The sequence below is a fragment of the Taudactylus pleione genome, unplaced genomic scaffold, assembly GCF_031769625.1.
Source record: "Taudactylus pleione unplaced genomic scaffold, aTauple2 ptg000396l, whole genome shotgun sequence".
NCBI lineage: Eukaryota > Metazoa > Chordata > Amphibia > Anura > Myobatrachidae > Taudactylus > Taudactylus pleione.
In genome coordinates, this window is record NW_028284797.1 from 209,600 (window position 1) to 226,481 (window position 16,882).

A 16,882-nucleotide genomic window follows, 5' to 3' on the forward strand; every position below is an offset into this window, starting at 1 on the left:
TTTCACCAAGGTCGCGTGTTTTGGGCGTGAAAACTTTTCGTGCGCACCCCCGCTATTTGCCATATTCAATTCCAAAAGACGAGGAAACGCAACCCGGTGGATGCAAACCAGGCGAAATGTGCTGTCAGAATTGGGGAAATCAGCCTAACACCCCTAAAAGATGCACTAACATTGAGGATCAATGTATATGCCCCCCGAATAGCCCTTATAAAGCTATTTGGGGTACTTAAGGTGTGTCAATTTCTTCTAATTAGCGTCTTTGCACAAGTGCTGAAGAATAGCATTAAGCAGTTTTTTTTGGTGAAAATAAGTACTCCTGTCAAATTTGGGGTACTTGAAAATGGGTGCAAGCATTCGTTAAAGTAAAGTTTAAAAAAGCATACCTGAAGCAAGCACCTGCAATAAAAAAAAAACACCTCACCCACACTTGCAGACCCCCCAAAAGTCTATTTCGCTAGTTTTGAAGTTTGTACCCCCGTTTTGCACTTTTTAGCCCCCATTTTCAAAGTGCTTTTTGGGGTGTTCCTCACTTTTCTTTAGGTTTATTTTACGCAGTTATCCTTTGGGGCGCTGTCCCAAGGGAGCTTAGTGGTTTCCCCACCTTTGCACCGCAAAATAGCGATTTTGCACTTTTTTCTCCACCAATTCAGAGGCAAATCTTTTTCGCCTATTACATTACATTGCGTTTTTGCGTACGCGAAAAGTGTTTGCAATTGAATACGGAGATAAGTTTTCCTCCTGACGAAAAGTTGCAATCGGCGATACTTTTTCGCGGATTCCGACTTTTCGCAGCTAATTGAATAAGGGCCATATTAAGTTACAGCAGCAAATTGCTCCTTTTTATTTGCTCCTAACTCTGAATTGTATATAAACAGTAGATAGGCTAACAAAGGACTGGTCGGGGTAGGGTAAGCATTTGAGGAGTGATGGGCGATTTCAAACAAAAGTAAGCATTGTACATTTCTACAGAAAGCACATCTTCAAATATTTCCCTCTTCTGGCAATCTTAGTTGAACTTGTAGATAGAAGAGGGGTCTCCTGGGAACAGAGAGCTGGCATGCAGCTTGAAAAGACAGACAGCTAGGTGCGCTCAGTGCAAAACCAAGATGCCTAGTATTGCTCATCCATTGTGCTTCACCAATCATGTTATATGTATGTATAAGTGGTAATACTCATGGTATTTTTGTTTTGCCAACCTTACAGGCAAATATTTTTAATTGTGTTAGATACAATAGGTATTAATTACATTTTATATGGGAAACATTTACTAGTTATCTTCTTGACAATGGAATTATAGTGAAAGAGGAATCACAGTGAAGCTTAATAAAAGGTGTATGGATATATGGCCTGTAATTGGAAATCATTTCTAATCTTTAGTTAAAGGTGAAATATAAATTGGGGACATGGAGTGTCACAGAATACATAGTCACAGAGGAGTGTGTGTACAAACAAGGCAGGTGAGTAGGTTATTTTTCATGTGCAATATAACCATGCTGCTAATGTTCCATCGACCTTTACTGGAAGCATGGGGCGATAAGCTAGCATAGGGTTAGGACTCCGATTAGTTTAGCATTAGAATGCAGTCAGGACTAGGACAGAGTTTTGGTAAATGTTGGAGGAGGGGTGGGTGATTTTAAAAAGAAAAGGAGAAAGAGAAACAGAATAAAGTTACTGTACGTTTGCAGATGATACAGCCATCATGTGCCTCATTACTAATGGGCATGAGAAGGCATATCGGAGGAGGATGCTGAATTTAAGTGGATCAAAGAGTATTACTTGGTCCTAAATTCTAAAACAAACAAGGAGATACTGTAACCAGAGGCAGAAGTATGGGAGACAATGGAGGCGCCTGCCGCCGGGCGCCAGCACTGAAGGGGCACCTCCTCCATCACCCACAATATATTCACCCCACTTAGGGCTGTAAATATGGGGGGTAGGGGGGCACTAAATGATAACCTGCCTCAGGCCACCTGGGATGAACTTACGCCACTGACTGTAACTATTGACTTTAGACGATCAGCAAAGTCAAATTGCAGCCACTAATATTAAATAGTTCTAAGGTAATTCTAAACTGCTCAGTGTCCATATTTCTGTGGATATGCCATGGACTATTATTTCCTTATACGGTAAAAGGTTCAGTAGTGCCAATATTTCCTTAGGACGTTGTGGGTAGCATAACCTTACCCATTAAGGATTGCAGACTAATACATACAGCAGGAGACCCACTCCTATTATCCACGTTGCCTGTGAGACACTGTGGACATATCCGGATTGCCCACAGTGCATTTCAATGCTGAATTTCCATCCAGTATCTGTTGCGCAGGCCACTGGGCTTCCTTTTACTGCTTGATTCAATATATGCATTTATTTTCTAATCTTTATATTATGCCACTTTGTGACATGTTTACTTGCTTGTTGGTCAGTGTTGACTTAATACATTTATATATTTATCTGTTTACAGTATCACACTATATTTTGTTTCTCTTATCTATATAAATGAAACAAAACTGAAGTGGATACCAAGAGAGAAGTAATTGGTTTTTATTCCTATATTGGTCTAGCGCCACTGGGTTTTTATACATTGTATATTTTTAGCCAACCTGTCTATGAGAGAGCTGGTGTATTTCTATCATTGTGTTACAGAAAGCGTTTTGACCAACTGCATTACGGTCTGGTATGGGAACAGCTCTATGGCCAACCATAAGCTTTTACAGCGAGTGGTAAGATCTACCAAATATCCAATTGGTATGAGACTGCCCCCATTTAAGATACTTATGTGAAATGTAGTTTGAGGTAAACATAGATTATTATTATGGATTGTAATCACCCTAACCATAATATGTTTTTTTTTTTTGTCATCAAAAATACATTATAGATGCATTACGTCACGTATATTTATGTTGGAAAAGTGTTTTTTTCCTCTCAGTAATTGTTAGGATAAATTTAAATGAGTGTGCTTATATGTATCATTATGTCAGAACTCTGTATCGGGATTATGGATGTATCAGGAAATGTATCTCATTGTTAATGCATTTGTTTGTTTTGTACGATGACAATAAAGTATTTCATTCATTCATTCATTAATTTACTCATACTGTAATATATGGATGAACATATAAATAATACATGAGGCTAAACTGAGAATTAATTGAGAAGTTGTTTCATTTTAATGAGAGATATTTAACTTTTGTACAGTTTCCACTCTTACAAAGTGTATGACTAATGATTTTTCCTTCTCTCAGTACATGGACACACTTTTAGTTTGTGTAAGCTGCTCCCAAAAGTAGAAATGTGCGCCCTAAATTACTCTGGGCAGACTGTTGGGCTGTACTGCTGCACCGCCAAGACATTCTGTGGTGAACATTGGGTGTTCCGATTTTGCTGGAACCTGCATGATTTTGTTGATATACTGTAGCCAACCTGGTTATAGCTTAAAATAAATTGCAGCTTTAAATTTATATCGCCAAAAGGTACAAGCCAATCAGAATCTATTAAACTAACCCCGCTGTGTGCCCCAACATCAGTGTGATTTTGTAGAGTGCATTCAGTAAATTGATTACTATAATAAACAACTCAAAAAGTAACAACATATTGTATGTTTATCTATTATATGGTGTTTCTCTTTACAAGGACAGCGATGTATATAGAGTTAACTATCTCACAATATATAAAACCAGCAGTTTACTAAATAATGAAGGATTTTAACATTTAATATTCACTGTTCCATGTATTTTTCTGCCACTGTAGCTACGGCATACTGTATATTTAAAATTAAATTTGTTCTATACAGAAAGCACTATGGTTGTGAATTCCTTTGTAACACATAGACACCTTGTCCAAAATGTGCAGTTGTGGGGCAGGTATTATCTGCTAGGTGTGGGGATGACTACAACAAGTATTAACTGAAGATAACAGTTCTAATGAGGGGGCCAGAACTAGTCAAAGTGACCGGTTTCTGATGGCAATGAGCAAATTGGTGGAACACCAATACAAAACTACTAGTGAGGGTAGATACACACAATTGTATACCTTCTCACCTTAAGTCTGTCTTAGCTGGAGGAGAAGGGTACAAGAGGAGAGACAGTGCACTCAAGATTTGGAGGAATGGCAATGTTACATAGCTGCCAAGAGACAATGAATAGATGGAAATTTTAAATAGCTTTGGCCTAGGAGTAGCAATCAGCATGCCAATGCTGAAGAATACATGGAAGCCATACTGTATATGGTTCAGGCAGGATGCTGTTGATTTACCCGATTAATTGAGAACAACTTATCTGCACATGCCTAACACACTTTTATATTGTATATTAGCTATAGGAGAAATATCTGATGGAGAAGGTTGCCAATGTAGAATGGCACATCTACAAAAAGTAACATTAACTCATGATATTATGTGGTCCAGACACTATGCTTCACTGATCAAGGAAGGAAGCTAATTCTATTCCTAACGATGTTAAAGGAGGTACGCCATGAGGAGGGGATGAAGGAAACTCAAGAGAAGTTCCTAAAAAGAGCTTTGGTAGTAACTCCTAAGATCTTGGCATCCAAAAGGGAAGATGAATTATTGAAACAAATTCTGGTGCAGAGTGAACAGATTACCAAACTGCTTGCAAAAATCTAAAGTTGTGAGCTGACACAAAATGGCAGCAGAGTCCACCAAAAATCAGGATTTAGGAGCTGACATTAAAAGACAAAAGTTGTAGAGGAGAGAGAAGATGCTTCCATAGTCTGGCCTACAGCAATACCCAGACAAGTTACCTACAACCAGAAACAATTGTCTGTGAGTCTGATGAGAGTACAAGAGGGAGAGAGACATACAGCAAGATAATCTGCTGTATGTTCAGAAGTTCTGAAGCTTGCCACAGTAGCAGATGTACTGCACATCCATTAGTCACTGAAAATGCTGGGAAAGACAGAATACACAGGGGTAAATTTACTATAGTTTGCTGACAATTCAAAACCAATGGGCATCAATGGCGGCTAGTGCCCATTGGTTTTTAAGCCTTTATACAGCTGCAAACCTGCTGAGAAACCAATGAGAATCTACCAAAGATTTAAAGCACTGCACAGATCAATAGGATCTGTGTGCATGCTTTAATGTGAAAATGGTCTACAAATGGGTTAATTTAAAAAGAAAACTAAGTGGAAAATGATTACCAGCCCTGGGTCTCTTAGCCGAGGTCGGTATTAAACCAGTACTAGACTGAACCAGCTAGATAAAACTATAGCAGGGTACACACAATGTGTGGTTCCCAGACTGGTCAGACCAGAGCTTGAATCCCTAAGGAAGTGGGGACCCCTCCCTAAGGACAACCAGCCATGGACATTCAGCCTAGTGCTCTTCTCCTTATACCCTACACTTAGTAAATTTACCCCACAGATTGTGTGAGTACTGTGAATGTGAGAGTCAAGCCACCAGTTGGCATGATAGGGAGACTTAGAGACAGTGAGAGAAGAGAAGGGCATCATACCCTGCTTGATAGAGTCACCAGAGCAAATTGTCATAGCAACAGACATATCTTCCACACTAACAGTCAGTCAGATAAAACTGTGAAACTAATATAGCTTAAAGTTAAGGTGCCTATCCACTAGAAGACAGGCAAAAGACTGCACAATTACGACATTGTAATCATGCAGTCGTTTGTCAGTCTGATGTGCCTGCACTGAACGAGCAGTCGTTCAGTGTAGGAACATCAATCATCTGCTAACATGCTGAACCTGACGTTATCATCATGTTGTCCAGCATGTTTGCCCGATGATAGATGTCTAAACAACCAGCGGGAGCGCGCATCGCTGGCCATTTTAGAAATGTTTGCAAATGATTTGCAAACGATTAGCAAACGATTTATCAACGATTGAATGATAACAATATCGTTATCATTCAATTGCTCAACTTAATAGTCTAGTGTATGGGCACCTTTAGACAATCAGAGGGAAGAAACAATTACATAGAGGTGTCTGTTATAGCAGGATCGGTATGATCAAATCCCGACAGCGGCAGCCCGACATGGGTGAAAATCCCGAACGGTGATTAAGGTAAGTAACCCTAATCTTTTCTCCCCAAAACCATAACCATCCCTTAGGGGTGCCTAACCCTAACCTTCCCCCGGTACCTAACCCATCCCCCCTCTATGCGCCTAAACCTAAGTCTCCCAGGGGGTGCCTAACCCTAACCTCCCCTCGGGGGTGCCTAACCCTAATTCCCCCTTCCCCTAGCCTAAACCTAACCCTCCTGGGGGGGTACTTATCCTTAAGTCCCCCCCCCCGGGAGCCCCTAACCTAACCCTCCCCCCCGCGGCTCTCCGCGCCCGGCGCTCGGCTTACCTTCGATCGGGATGCCGGGCGTTGGGCTCCCGGCATAGGTAAAATGACATGTGTCAGGATTTCGACACCTGTCATTTAACCCTTGCCAGGATTAGACAGTCAGGAAGCCGGTGGTCAGGATTCCGTCCGTTGGCTTCCCGACTGCTTCCCGTTATAGCTATAGATTAGTTTGCTTAGGGTCCTGTACATGCTGCATGAGCGGCAGTGGTAGTCCATGTCCTGCACAAAAGGAAATAGATTGACAGATAAAGCACAGAGTAGAAGAGAGCAAGAATTCCAGTACAGAGTGAAAAAAAGATCAGAGACACACCACAGAGAGATCCAGGCAGCATCCTAGTTATCTACTAAATGTCCAGTTTCTTGTCTCAGTATGGTAGGAAATAGACTGCAGCAGAGAGGGTAGTCTGCCAAAGTTGTGGGGTGTGCAATGCTTTGCATTGCCTTACACTGCTGGGATTACTGAGTCCTCACCTCCTGTAACTGTGCCACACATTTAGAAGTGACTATAATTTAAGGGACTGCTCTGCCCCTTTCCACTACATCTACCCCTACCAGTAGACAGTGTATTCTTCTTACAGTGTGCTGATTCTTCCATTTTCAATATATTGTACTGTTTGTTACAGGAATATTCGTCACATTAGTGGAATATATGGATGATAGCCCTTATCGTTGCTTTCTGTATTTACTAAAGTATTCACCTGCCATAAACATTCTCAAAGACAGCATTGTTTGCCTTAACCTGATGGAGGTTGTGAATTACTATTATTACATTGCATTTGAACCATTATCACTGCATTGTCTATATATGTGTGTTGTTATTGATTTATATTTATTCTGGTATTGTCTATTTTGCTGTCAATTTGCTTTTGTATTATACTATCCAACTTGCATCCAATTCCAAGTGTTTGCTTTTGCGGGAAGCAATCGGGAAGCCGACTGCCTATATACCGGCAGCCGGCATCCCGACTGTCTTATCCCGGCAAGGGTGAAATGCCGGGTGTCTAGATGTAGACGCCGCATTTCCCCGATGCTGGGAGACCGGCGCCCGGCATCACGATCGTAGTGATGCCGGGCGCCGCGAACGGACAGCCGCGGGGGGGAGGGTTAGGTTTAGGGCTCCCGGGGGGGACTTAGGGTTAGGCACCCCCCCGGGAGGGTTAGGGTTAGGCTAGGGGAAGGGAGGGTTAGGGTTAGGCACCCCCGGAGGGGACTTAGGGTTAGGCACCCCCCGGGGGACTTAGGTTTAGGCAGCGGGGAAGGGGGTGGTTAGGGTTAGGCACTTAGAGGGGGGATTAGGGTTAGGCACTTGGGGGGGAAGTTAGGGTTAGGCACCCCTAAGGAGGGTTAGGGTTAGGGGGGTTAGGTTAGGTTAGTGGATACTTACCTATCCACGATCGGGATTTCCAGCCCTGTTGGGCTGTCGCTGCGTCGCACTCTGCTCCTGTTGGGCTGCCGCTGACGGCGGTATTTCATACCCATTCCGCTTTTGCTACACTTAACCCACAAAATACAAACATTATATCACACAAATACCTTTTTTGCATAATTGTTGTTACAAAAAACTATTTACATTTACCACCTACTTGTCACAAAGTGGCAGGCCATACGGTGCCAGGTCTTTACTTTGTACACATGCCAGTGGTTTATTTACTCTACCTGTGAGTGAGTGTGTTCTTGCAATTGTTTTTGAGGGAATCAGGTAAAGGTTTCCAGAGTCAAACACTGATGGACCCTGTAAGGACCTACAACATGTTGATTAAACTGATTCTGGCGAAGGCACTGTATTGAGAATTAAACCAGAAAAGATTAGACCAGTCTAGTGGGTATATTTACTAAAGTGGTGGTTTTTAGAAGTGGAGATGTTGCCCATACAGTAGCAACCAATCAGATTCTAGCTATTATCTTCTATAAGGTGTTAAGTAGAATTTGATTGGTTGCTATGGGCAACATCTCCACTTCTAAAAACCACCACTTTTAGTAAATATAACACTAGTTGTGCAGTTTGACACCTTTGTAACTTCCTAGTGCATGGTGGTGTGTATGGGTGCTGGGGCTAAACTTAATAGCTCTTTTACACAACAGAATTTTAATTAAAGAACCCAGGGATCATGGTTGTCTGCAGCAAATACAGATTAAGGATCAAGAAATAGTTATATTCTTGTTGTTTAGGCCCACACTTCCCTGCTATTGAAGCAAATAGCATAACTCTACTAGAGACTTATGCAATCAATATTACAAATAATTATAGATAAGTTGCACTTCACATTGGCTTTGTTTTGATACCAATTTTGTTTTATAATTTGTGAACATTTATCAGTTTGAGACAAGTATGATGTTACTAAATGAATGGGAAAAGCTAACCTGGTTGAAGAAGCTGGTTCAGTTGTTTGCCTCTGTATCTTCGTGCGACGTGTGATGTGCTCTTTCATGGACATCTGGACCTCTGCTGGTATGTCTGGTGAGGTGTGGCTGATTTTAACTGCTGCCTCCAGGAAGCCAAAGTTGCTTGCATAATTCAGCTTGTCTGCCATGGCTTCCTTATCACTGGTGACCCCGCTGAAGGTAGAGACGTTCTGCGGTGCAGCCGGATTAGATGACACTGCCTTGTTCCTCCAGGGCACCCACCACAGCTTCCAAAAGAGAAAGAGAAAAACTGCCACCAGGGCCAGCCCACACACAATAACTATCACTGCAAGGAGGCTGACGGACAGGTCTACAGGAGCAGAAAAGCAGGAAGTGACATTGACAGAGAAGAGGGAGAGGACATGAGACAACATTGGGTAAGTGGAGAGACAAAGGGAAGAAAAAAAAAGAATGGTTGTGAGAAAAGCTTCAAGGTTTGAAGAAAACAAAAAGATGACAAAACTAAGTTATCTAGATCAGTCAAGTGGGTGTCTGAGTGCTCAAATCATGTGTGAAAAAGACAATGCAAACTATTAATGATCATGGCATGAATGCTAATTTATGAGTCAACGTGTTGGTGGTTCTGCATTAAATGATATCCCAGTTCTGCTAAGAGTACAATTAATTTGTGCAGTATTAATCTAGCAGTGTACCGTTGTTCCTGTATTATACTTATTCTACAGTTCGTACATTCCATGGGTTAGGGACCTATGTAATAAGAATTTCTACTCCAAAATAATCTAATATTTTCTTCTCTTGCAAGATTGTGGTAGATGTAATGAGGAAAGTTTACTGAAAGCAAAGTCCGTCCTTGGTAATATTATTATGTGGACCATGTTACATGACCATGCTACATCATGGAAGTAACAACGAGGAGGAAGGGGAAAGAAATTGATCCTGTTCTTTAACATACACTAATACACTGTTCGGGGGATCTAACATTTGCAATTTGCAGAAAATACCGTAGATGCCTGAGCAGTGTATTATAAAGAACATTTACACACAAACAGTTTTTAATACTTTACTTCATTTTGTATTATTCAATATTTTAATGGAATAAATAAAATGTAATTCTTAAATTGACTCTGTGGATTGATACTCTTTCATTTATCACTGTCTCTATACTAGATCCGAGAAATGAAAACACAAACCTCCACTAACAATTAAATTTTTATTCATGAGTGCCTCCAGAAGAATAATTTGCTTTCCCATTCCACCTCATTGTACTTATATATATTATCTGGAAGAGAACCGACAGTTATTAATTATAGAGAATTTCAATAAGATTGATTGTAACAGTGTGTGCAATTACATTGTTATGGGACTTATTATTGATTCCAGTACAGAGGTGGCCCCTAACCCCCCTTTTTTCCTTTCACATTATGGAAGTAATATGCTATCAAGTAGTCTTCTCATGCTCAATTACTTCACAGAAAGGGTAGTGGACAAGTGGAATAGCCTCCCATCTGTGGTGGTAGAGGCTAAGACAGTAGAGCAATTTAAACATGCATGGGATATACATAAGGATATCCTTCAGAAGAAGTAAGGATCAATAAGGGTTGTGGTAACAATATGTTTAAAAATGGAGCAGATTAGATGGGCCAAGTGGTTCTTATCTGCCATCAAAGTCTATGTTTCTATGCATGGCCCAATACTGTGGCTATGTGATATTATGTATAGTGGGTGTGAGCAGAATGACCAATTAGAATCTTCTGAGTGCTCTTTCTGCTTGCACCCTCTCTCCACAGTATTTTTAAAAGTGGAAAATTGAAATGTTCTGTCACAGGTGGTAATGCAGCTTTAAATGATCTTTAATACATTTTAAAATAAATAACTAATAGTATACTAAAGACTGCATCCTGCATATGGAGCCAGCAAGTAGTATTGTGATCAGTTTTCAAATACTTGGACTGACCCTAGAAACTAGGGTGAAGGGGCAACTGTACATGTATGAGATGCAAAAACGCTTTACAATCAATGCTGTTAAAATGACTGCGTGCCCTGATGTTGCTATAATAGCACTTGAGTTTTAAATCTACACAAGCAAAATGGGTGCAAGCATATTTTTAAGTCCAGCATTAAAAAGCACCAAAAGACGCACCTTCAGCAAACACCTGGAATCAAAAATACACCTCCTCCATTCTTGCAGACCCCCACAAAGGCAATTTTGCTAGTATTTGAATCTGTACCTCACTTTGATTTTTGTCGCCCATTTTTTCAAAGTGCTTTTTTGGGGTGTCTTTTGTGGGGTTTTTTGCATTTTTTGATGGAGTTAGCGTCGGGGGGAGGGTCCAAAGGGTGCAGGATTGGTCCCGCAACATTGCACCCCAAAATCCCAAAACCCCAATTCTGCACTTTTTTCCACCAGGTTTTCATAGGCTAAACTTTTTCGCCTATTACATTGCATTGCGTTATCGCGCCGGCGGAAAGACACTACAATTGAATATAGGGATAAGTTGAAACCGGCGAAAATGACGTCATCGGCGAAAAAGTATCGCCGAGACGGACTTTTCGCTTCTAATTGAATGCGGCCCTATAATGGAAAATGAAAACACAGTGCAAAAATAATATATATATTAATATATATATATATATATATAAATATATATATATCGACATTGTAAGAACCGTGCATATATCCAGCAGGTGTCACTAGGTCAGGTCTTGACCTCATGACCCCTACTGGATATGTAGTTTTTACAATGTCACTACAAAAAAAAATATATATATATATATATATATTCCCATTGACATAGATGCACATTTATATATATATATATATATATATATATATAGTATACACACACACACACATATATATATATATATATATACAGAGACACAAACACATATATATATGTATATATATATATATATATATATTGTGTATATGGCAGCTCATAGGGGTAATTAATACAGGTCCCTACCTGGCCTTAGGTGCAGCACTGCTGCTGTTTTCTGCTGGTGGGCAGCGGAGGGCCTGGAAGGCTGGCAGAGTGGCTGCTGGGGCGAGCCGCGGCAGGACTAGCTGGATGAAGATGATGGATCAGCTAGGAGGGACAGGCTGATGAGTTACCCTGTGCAGTGTGCCTTGCACAGGCGGACGGCTGCACACACTCAGTCTTTCCCCCTTCTAGAGAGCACCGACAGCCACGCGGGACACTCTGGCAGTGGAGGCGGGACCACGTGACATCATGACGTCACGCGGTACTCGCGCAGTGCTCCTCTGAGAGCACTGCGATCGGGTCATTTCTTTAGGGAAAGGGGCCCATCCACGGGCCCCTTGGGTCCCGCTGGGCCCTAGGTGAATGCCTAGGATGCCTAGCGGGAAATCCGGGCCTGTACATTATCATTCATGCACTAGCAGTATTTACTATATATATATTTTTCCAAAGACCACGCACTCTTTATTGGTTAGATAAGCCGCCTCTGTGGACTCTAGCCACACTCCCTCTGGAGGCTGGCCACACCCCTAAGTATGGGTCCCTATCACTGCAAACCCCCGGTGGGCCCTCAATGCCCCAGTCCGACACTGGGGCATTTTCCATAAAACATGTAGGCGGCAATTCAAATGTTAGATGAGAATTTAGCTCCTGGGGCAAGTGCCCGGGAGCTACACAATTAATTCCCATGATGGACACTTTTTTTGTGTGAAAATACATGGGTTAAGCAGCTTCTCCTGTGCTAAGTGCCAAGCACGATAGAGATAACGGCGCACCTGGCACTCACAACCAGGCCTGAAACTCTACTTAACGTGGATTTCTGCTTGCATCTTCTGTAATTACTTGTCAATTCCCCTGTAACAATTGAATAACCCCCCATAGAAGCAGAATAATTCAGATAAATTCTGTGCTTTAATCCAGCATAAAAATATATTTTTTAACTTTACTTGCCATTTACAACTGTAGGCAAGATAAACTGTATGCTGCTTGTGTACATTTTTTAAAAAAAGACTAGGAACAGGATGTACTAAGCATCGCATCCATGATGCAGTACATCTCGCCCTTCTTTGAGTACATACCACTGTTGATTACAGAGGTATGTACCTAATATATCGCAAAGGACAGCTCTCCCGATAAGAGCTGTCCTTTGCGATGCCTCAGACTAGAGGAACTTCCGGTTTAACACCAAGAAGTCCCTCTGGCATCCAGAAGGACGCGGGCTGCAGAGGGTGATGGGAGGGATCCGACTGGATCCCTCTCACAGAAGCATCCTGATAAGAAGCCTATAAGCTTCTATTGGGTAAGGCCACCTGAAGATGGTGTTACCCATCAGGACGAAGCACCGGAATGCATTGCCATCCGGTGTTTTGTACATATGGGGAATGCGGTAAAATCCATTAAAACTACATTTTCGAGGGTTTTACCGCATTTTTCCCTTTAGTACATCCTGCCCTAGGGTAGATGTACTAAGCCTTGGAGAGAGATAAAGAGGAGAGTGACAAAGTACCAACCAATCAGCTCCTGTCACTTTACAAGCTGTGTTTGAAATATGACAGTTAGGAGCTGATTGGTTGGTACTTTATCTCTCTCCACATTATCTCTCTCCAAAGGCTTAGTAAATCTAATAAAGATACCCTATGTGTGACTCTTTTTTTGTGTTAATTTAAAAACACTTAAAGGACAAATGTAATGAAAACAGATTTATGCAGCCGGATTTATTTGCAGAGTTATTTAAAAGACAAAAACAGACTGGTTTTGTCTTTAAATATATAGCCACTGCAAAAATACATAGTTGAATTCATGCGGTTTTGAGAAATCGCTGTTCATTACATTTCCCCTTTAATGGTTTCTGCAATTATAGGAAATTGAAAAAACTCACTGGATCTTCAGATCTATGAATGGCAGCCATTAGAAAGTGAAATAAAGGTATTATGTTATCACAGAACAATCCAATTTCCACACTATATTGAAAACTACACATGTGAGACGCTTTTGCTCATAGTGAACAACATTCTTAATACACTTATCCTTTGAACTGCTAAGAGCGACAGGCTTTGTTTCCCTTTTTTTTCCAGATTTTTTTTTACTACTATGTTAATAGGATTTTACGAAACATGATTTCTATTGTATAAACTTAATGACTTAGCAAATCCATTGAGGCTTTTAACCCATAAGCACTGAAACACAATCATTGAGCAGAAACTAGGCGGGGGTGGGGGGTGGGGGGGTTGTATCAGGCTGATATATTTTACAGCACTTTATATGGAAAATTACTAATTTTTACATTTTAAATGGATGAGAAAATCAAGGGTATTTCCATGTCTAAAAGTATTCATTAAAAATGTATGTATTGCTGAAATAATTTCAAAAACCATAAAACTAAAATAAACTAGTAAAAACTATATCCTAATTTAAAAAATATTTTTAATGAATGATATGCGTGTGGATTCAGCTACTATATGACTTATTTTTCTTACTGTAGGTAATTTTTTTATTCTTCTTCCCTAGCAAACAATAGGCTACTGTATATGTAATAGAAAATGCTTGAGTCTTCTTATCTATGCTCAGTTATTCTTAATTACCATTATTTAGCCAACCAATAACCATACCTAGAGATAATTTTTGAAAAAATGCTAAACTTTTTTTTCTTGGGAGGGGAAAGGGGGGAGTTGAGATATATCAAGAAGCATTTTTCCATGTTTTTAAAAATGTCAAACATCTCTGCAAGTTGCATTTGATTTGCCCTCCAAACCGCCACATACGTATAATATCCATCGGTTTGGAAGCTAAAATGCAAATAGACGTGGCTTTGAAAGGCTTTGAAAAACCTAATAAGGATGCACATTAAAAATTATGATTACTTAATTGACGGGGCAAAATGTTTTATGAATATCTTGTTATGGGGGCTGAATAACTTGCAAATTACAAAAATAATCTATTATGTGAATAATGTAAAATTAAAAAATTATTACGGGGCCAATATTATTTTTGAACAAAATAATAATGGCAATAATATTTTTATGTTAATGCTGACTGTATTAATGAATGAAGTGGTACAATGTTTTTGTTATTAATATTTCATGTGGCTTGGAAGGGAAAAGACTCACAAATATACCCTTACTATTATTGGTTATTAATCGTATATCTTATATCGAGACAGCAACAGTTTTTTTTTCCTAGTAAAATCCTGGTAATCCCCATGGTTTGTCTGGTGTAAGACATCTGTTACTGTCCATTTGTATGAATTAGGTCATTGTTAGGCATGCATCCACTATACACAATCCATTATTATGTTTTTCAATTTACAGCATTGTGTTTGTAGTGTGTGTCTGGTGATGAAATAAGAACTGTACAGATACATCTCTTGCTGTACTGCCTCCTAAGGACCTGCATTCGTGATAGCTCAGACCATATCAGAAAGCAACAATATAAATTAATGATATTGATAATTATGTCAGCTCTACTAATGGCAGAACTGTGGGGCTGATTCAGTGTGCACTGCTGATCGCAGACTCCCGATTATCGGGAATCTGCGTGTGCGCAGGACCCATTCTGTGAGTGTGCATAGTCGCACGCAGCCCCTTCTGTACCTCTGCCTGACTGACAGGTAGGGGCATTTAAGGGGTGATGCGGGGGCATGTCTGCCCTATTTTCCAGGAGTGGTAAGGCTCGCAGTTTCCTGGCCTCGCAAGCCGGCCAGCCTGAGTAAGCGGAGGCAAATGATCGCGACTTTCGACCACCGATGGTCGCAATGGTGATCCCAGCCTGCGACCTCCGTCACAGTGCTGGATTTGCAAATGCACAGGGGGTGTCATACACCTCCTGCTGCATTTGCATAATAGCAAGGATGGAATTGCAAAGCTGCCTGCGTGCAGCTTTGCAATTGTGATCCTTGAATCACACCCAGTGTTCTTCACGGTTTCATTTTGTACAAAGGGCCTGATTCAGAAATGGACGCAATGCCAATATTTATTCAGATTGAGCGATTGTTAGTCATTGGGCATGGGTGTAAGCTGCACTGCGCAAGAGAAGTGACTGAATTGTAAATACGGTCACACAGAGGATTCACTTGCAAAGTGAGTGACAGGCAGTCAGCATTGGAGGAAGGTAACCGGGGATGGTTAGAAAAACACAGGCGTGTCGGACCGTTTAAACACTGATTTCTGTGCATCCATAAATTAGCCACTGCATCCTTGCTCACAGCAGGAGAACCCTCTGCTTGTCTGGAGATCCGCTATGTCTGCGACAGCTTAGACTTACTCATAAGGCTGATGGCCGTCTGGTCTGAGTTCGATGTTTCCAATGTTTCCAGTTTTGTGCATGAGCGACGGATGTGAGATGCTTTCAGTTGGCGTTTCTAAGCACTGGGCAGCAAGTGCCTCATTAGCATATTTTCGTAATTGCCATAATGAGAAAGAAGCTGCAATGGCATTTGCGTCAATCTCTGAATCAAGCTTAATGACAATGGATAATATAGATCACTTGCATTAATAAAGAATAGACTACTGGTTTTCAGGTATGTACCTGTGCTTTGAAAATGTAGTAATTTTTAAACAGAATAGGTTAATATGAAGTTACTTTCACTTAACTGGCCAATTTTCTTTTTCAAAAATTGTCCCTTAAATGTTAATTTTTTTTAATGATCAATTATTTATTATGTAAATAATAGCTCTTTAAACCTGATTCAGTATAACTTTATTAATGCATATGCACATCCCAACAGGATCACAATTCTGTCCTAGGGCTGGGAGGAGGAAACTGGGGGGAGGGACATTAAGGGGAAAAAGGGTCAGCTGAGTTGGCTGAGCTCGGCAACTGCTGGAATATTTCCTTGCAGCAGCCGCTGGTTGGGCAATCTGACACGGTCAGAGAGACCATATCAGGGACAGCACAGCTTGGTGTAGTTGCATTTTATGTGACCATGCCAGGCAAGTGTCTTGAATCTATCCATACCTCATAAATTATTCTGCTAAAACATTAATATATAGGTGTCCTATTGTACTTATTGTATCCCAGTACTGCAGTGGCTGCTTATTGTATCCAGAACACAATTTAAAATTGTGTTAAATGCTAGTAAACCCTCCACAACATTGTGCCTTCCATTACTAGCCAAGTTATACCTCAACAATCACAATTGCTGAGTACCAGTGATTATTTCTATGCTGCAGCTACTGTACACCCTGCAGTATAATACCTTGCCTAATTACACTACT

General features: G+C 40.7%; 1 protein-coding gene across 2 annotated transcripts in view; it reads right to left on the minus strand.

Annotated features, from left to right (window-relative positions):
* The window catches only part of SYT6 (synaptotagmin 6), a 436,226-nt gene that overhangs the window by 148,893 nt on the left and 270,451 nt on the right, over nt 1-16,882 (minus strand). The window contains exon 2 of one of the 2 annotated variants that reach the window (XM_088446286.1): nt 8,686-9,037. In XM_088446286.1, coding sequence (XP_088302412.1) covers nt 8,686-9,037 — 352 coding nt within the window. Of the gene's footprint in view, nt 1-8,685; nt 9,038-16,882 lie in introns of those variants that run through there. The other variant, XM_088446287.1, reaches the window with a different exon arrangement.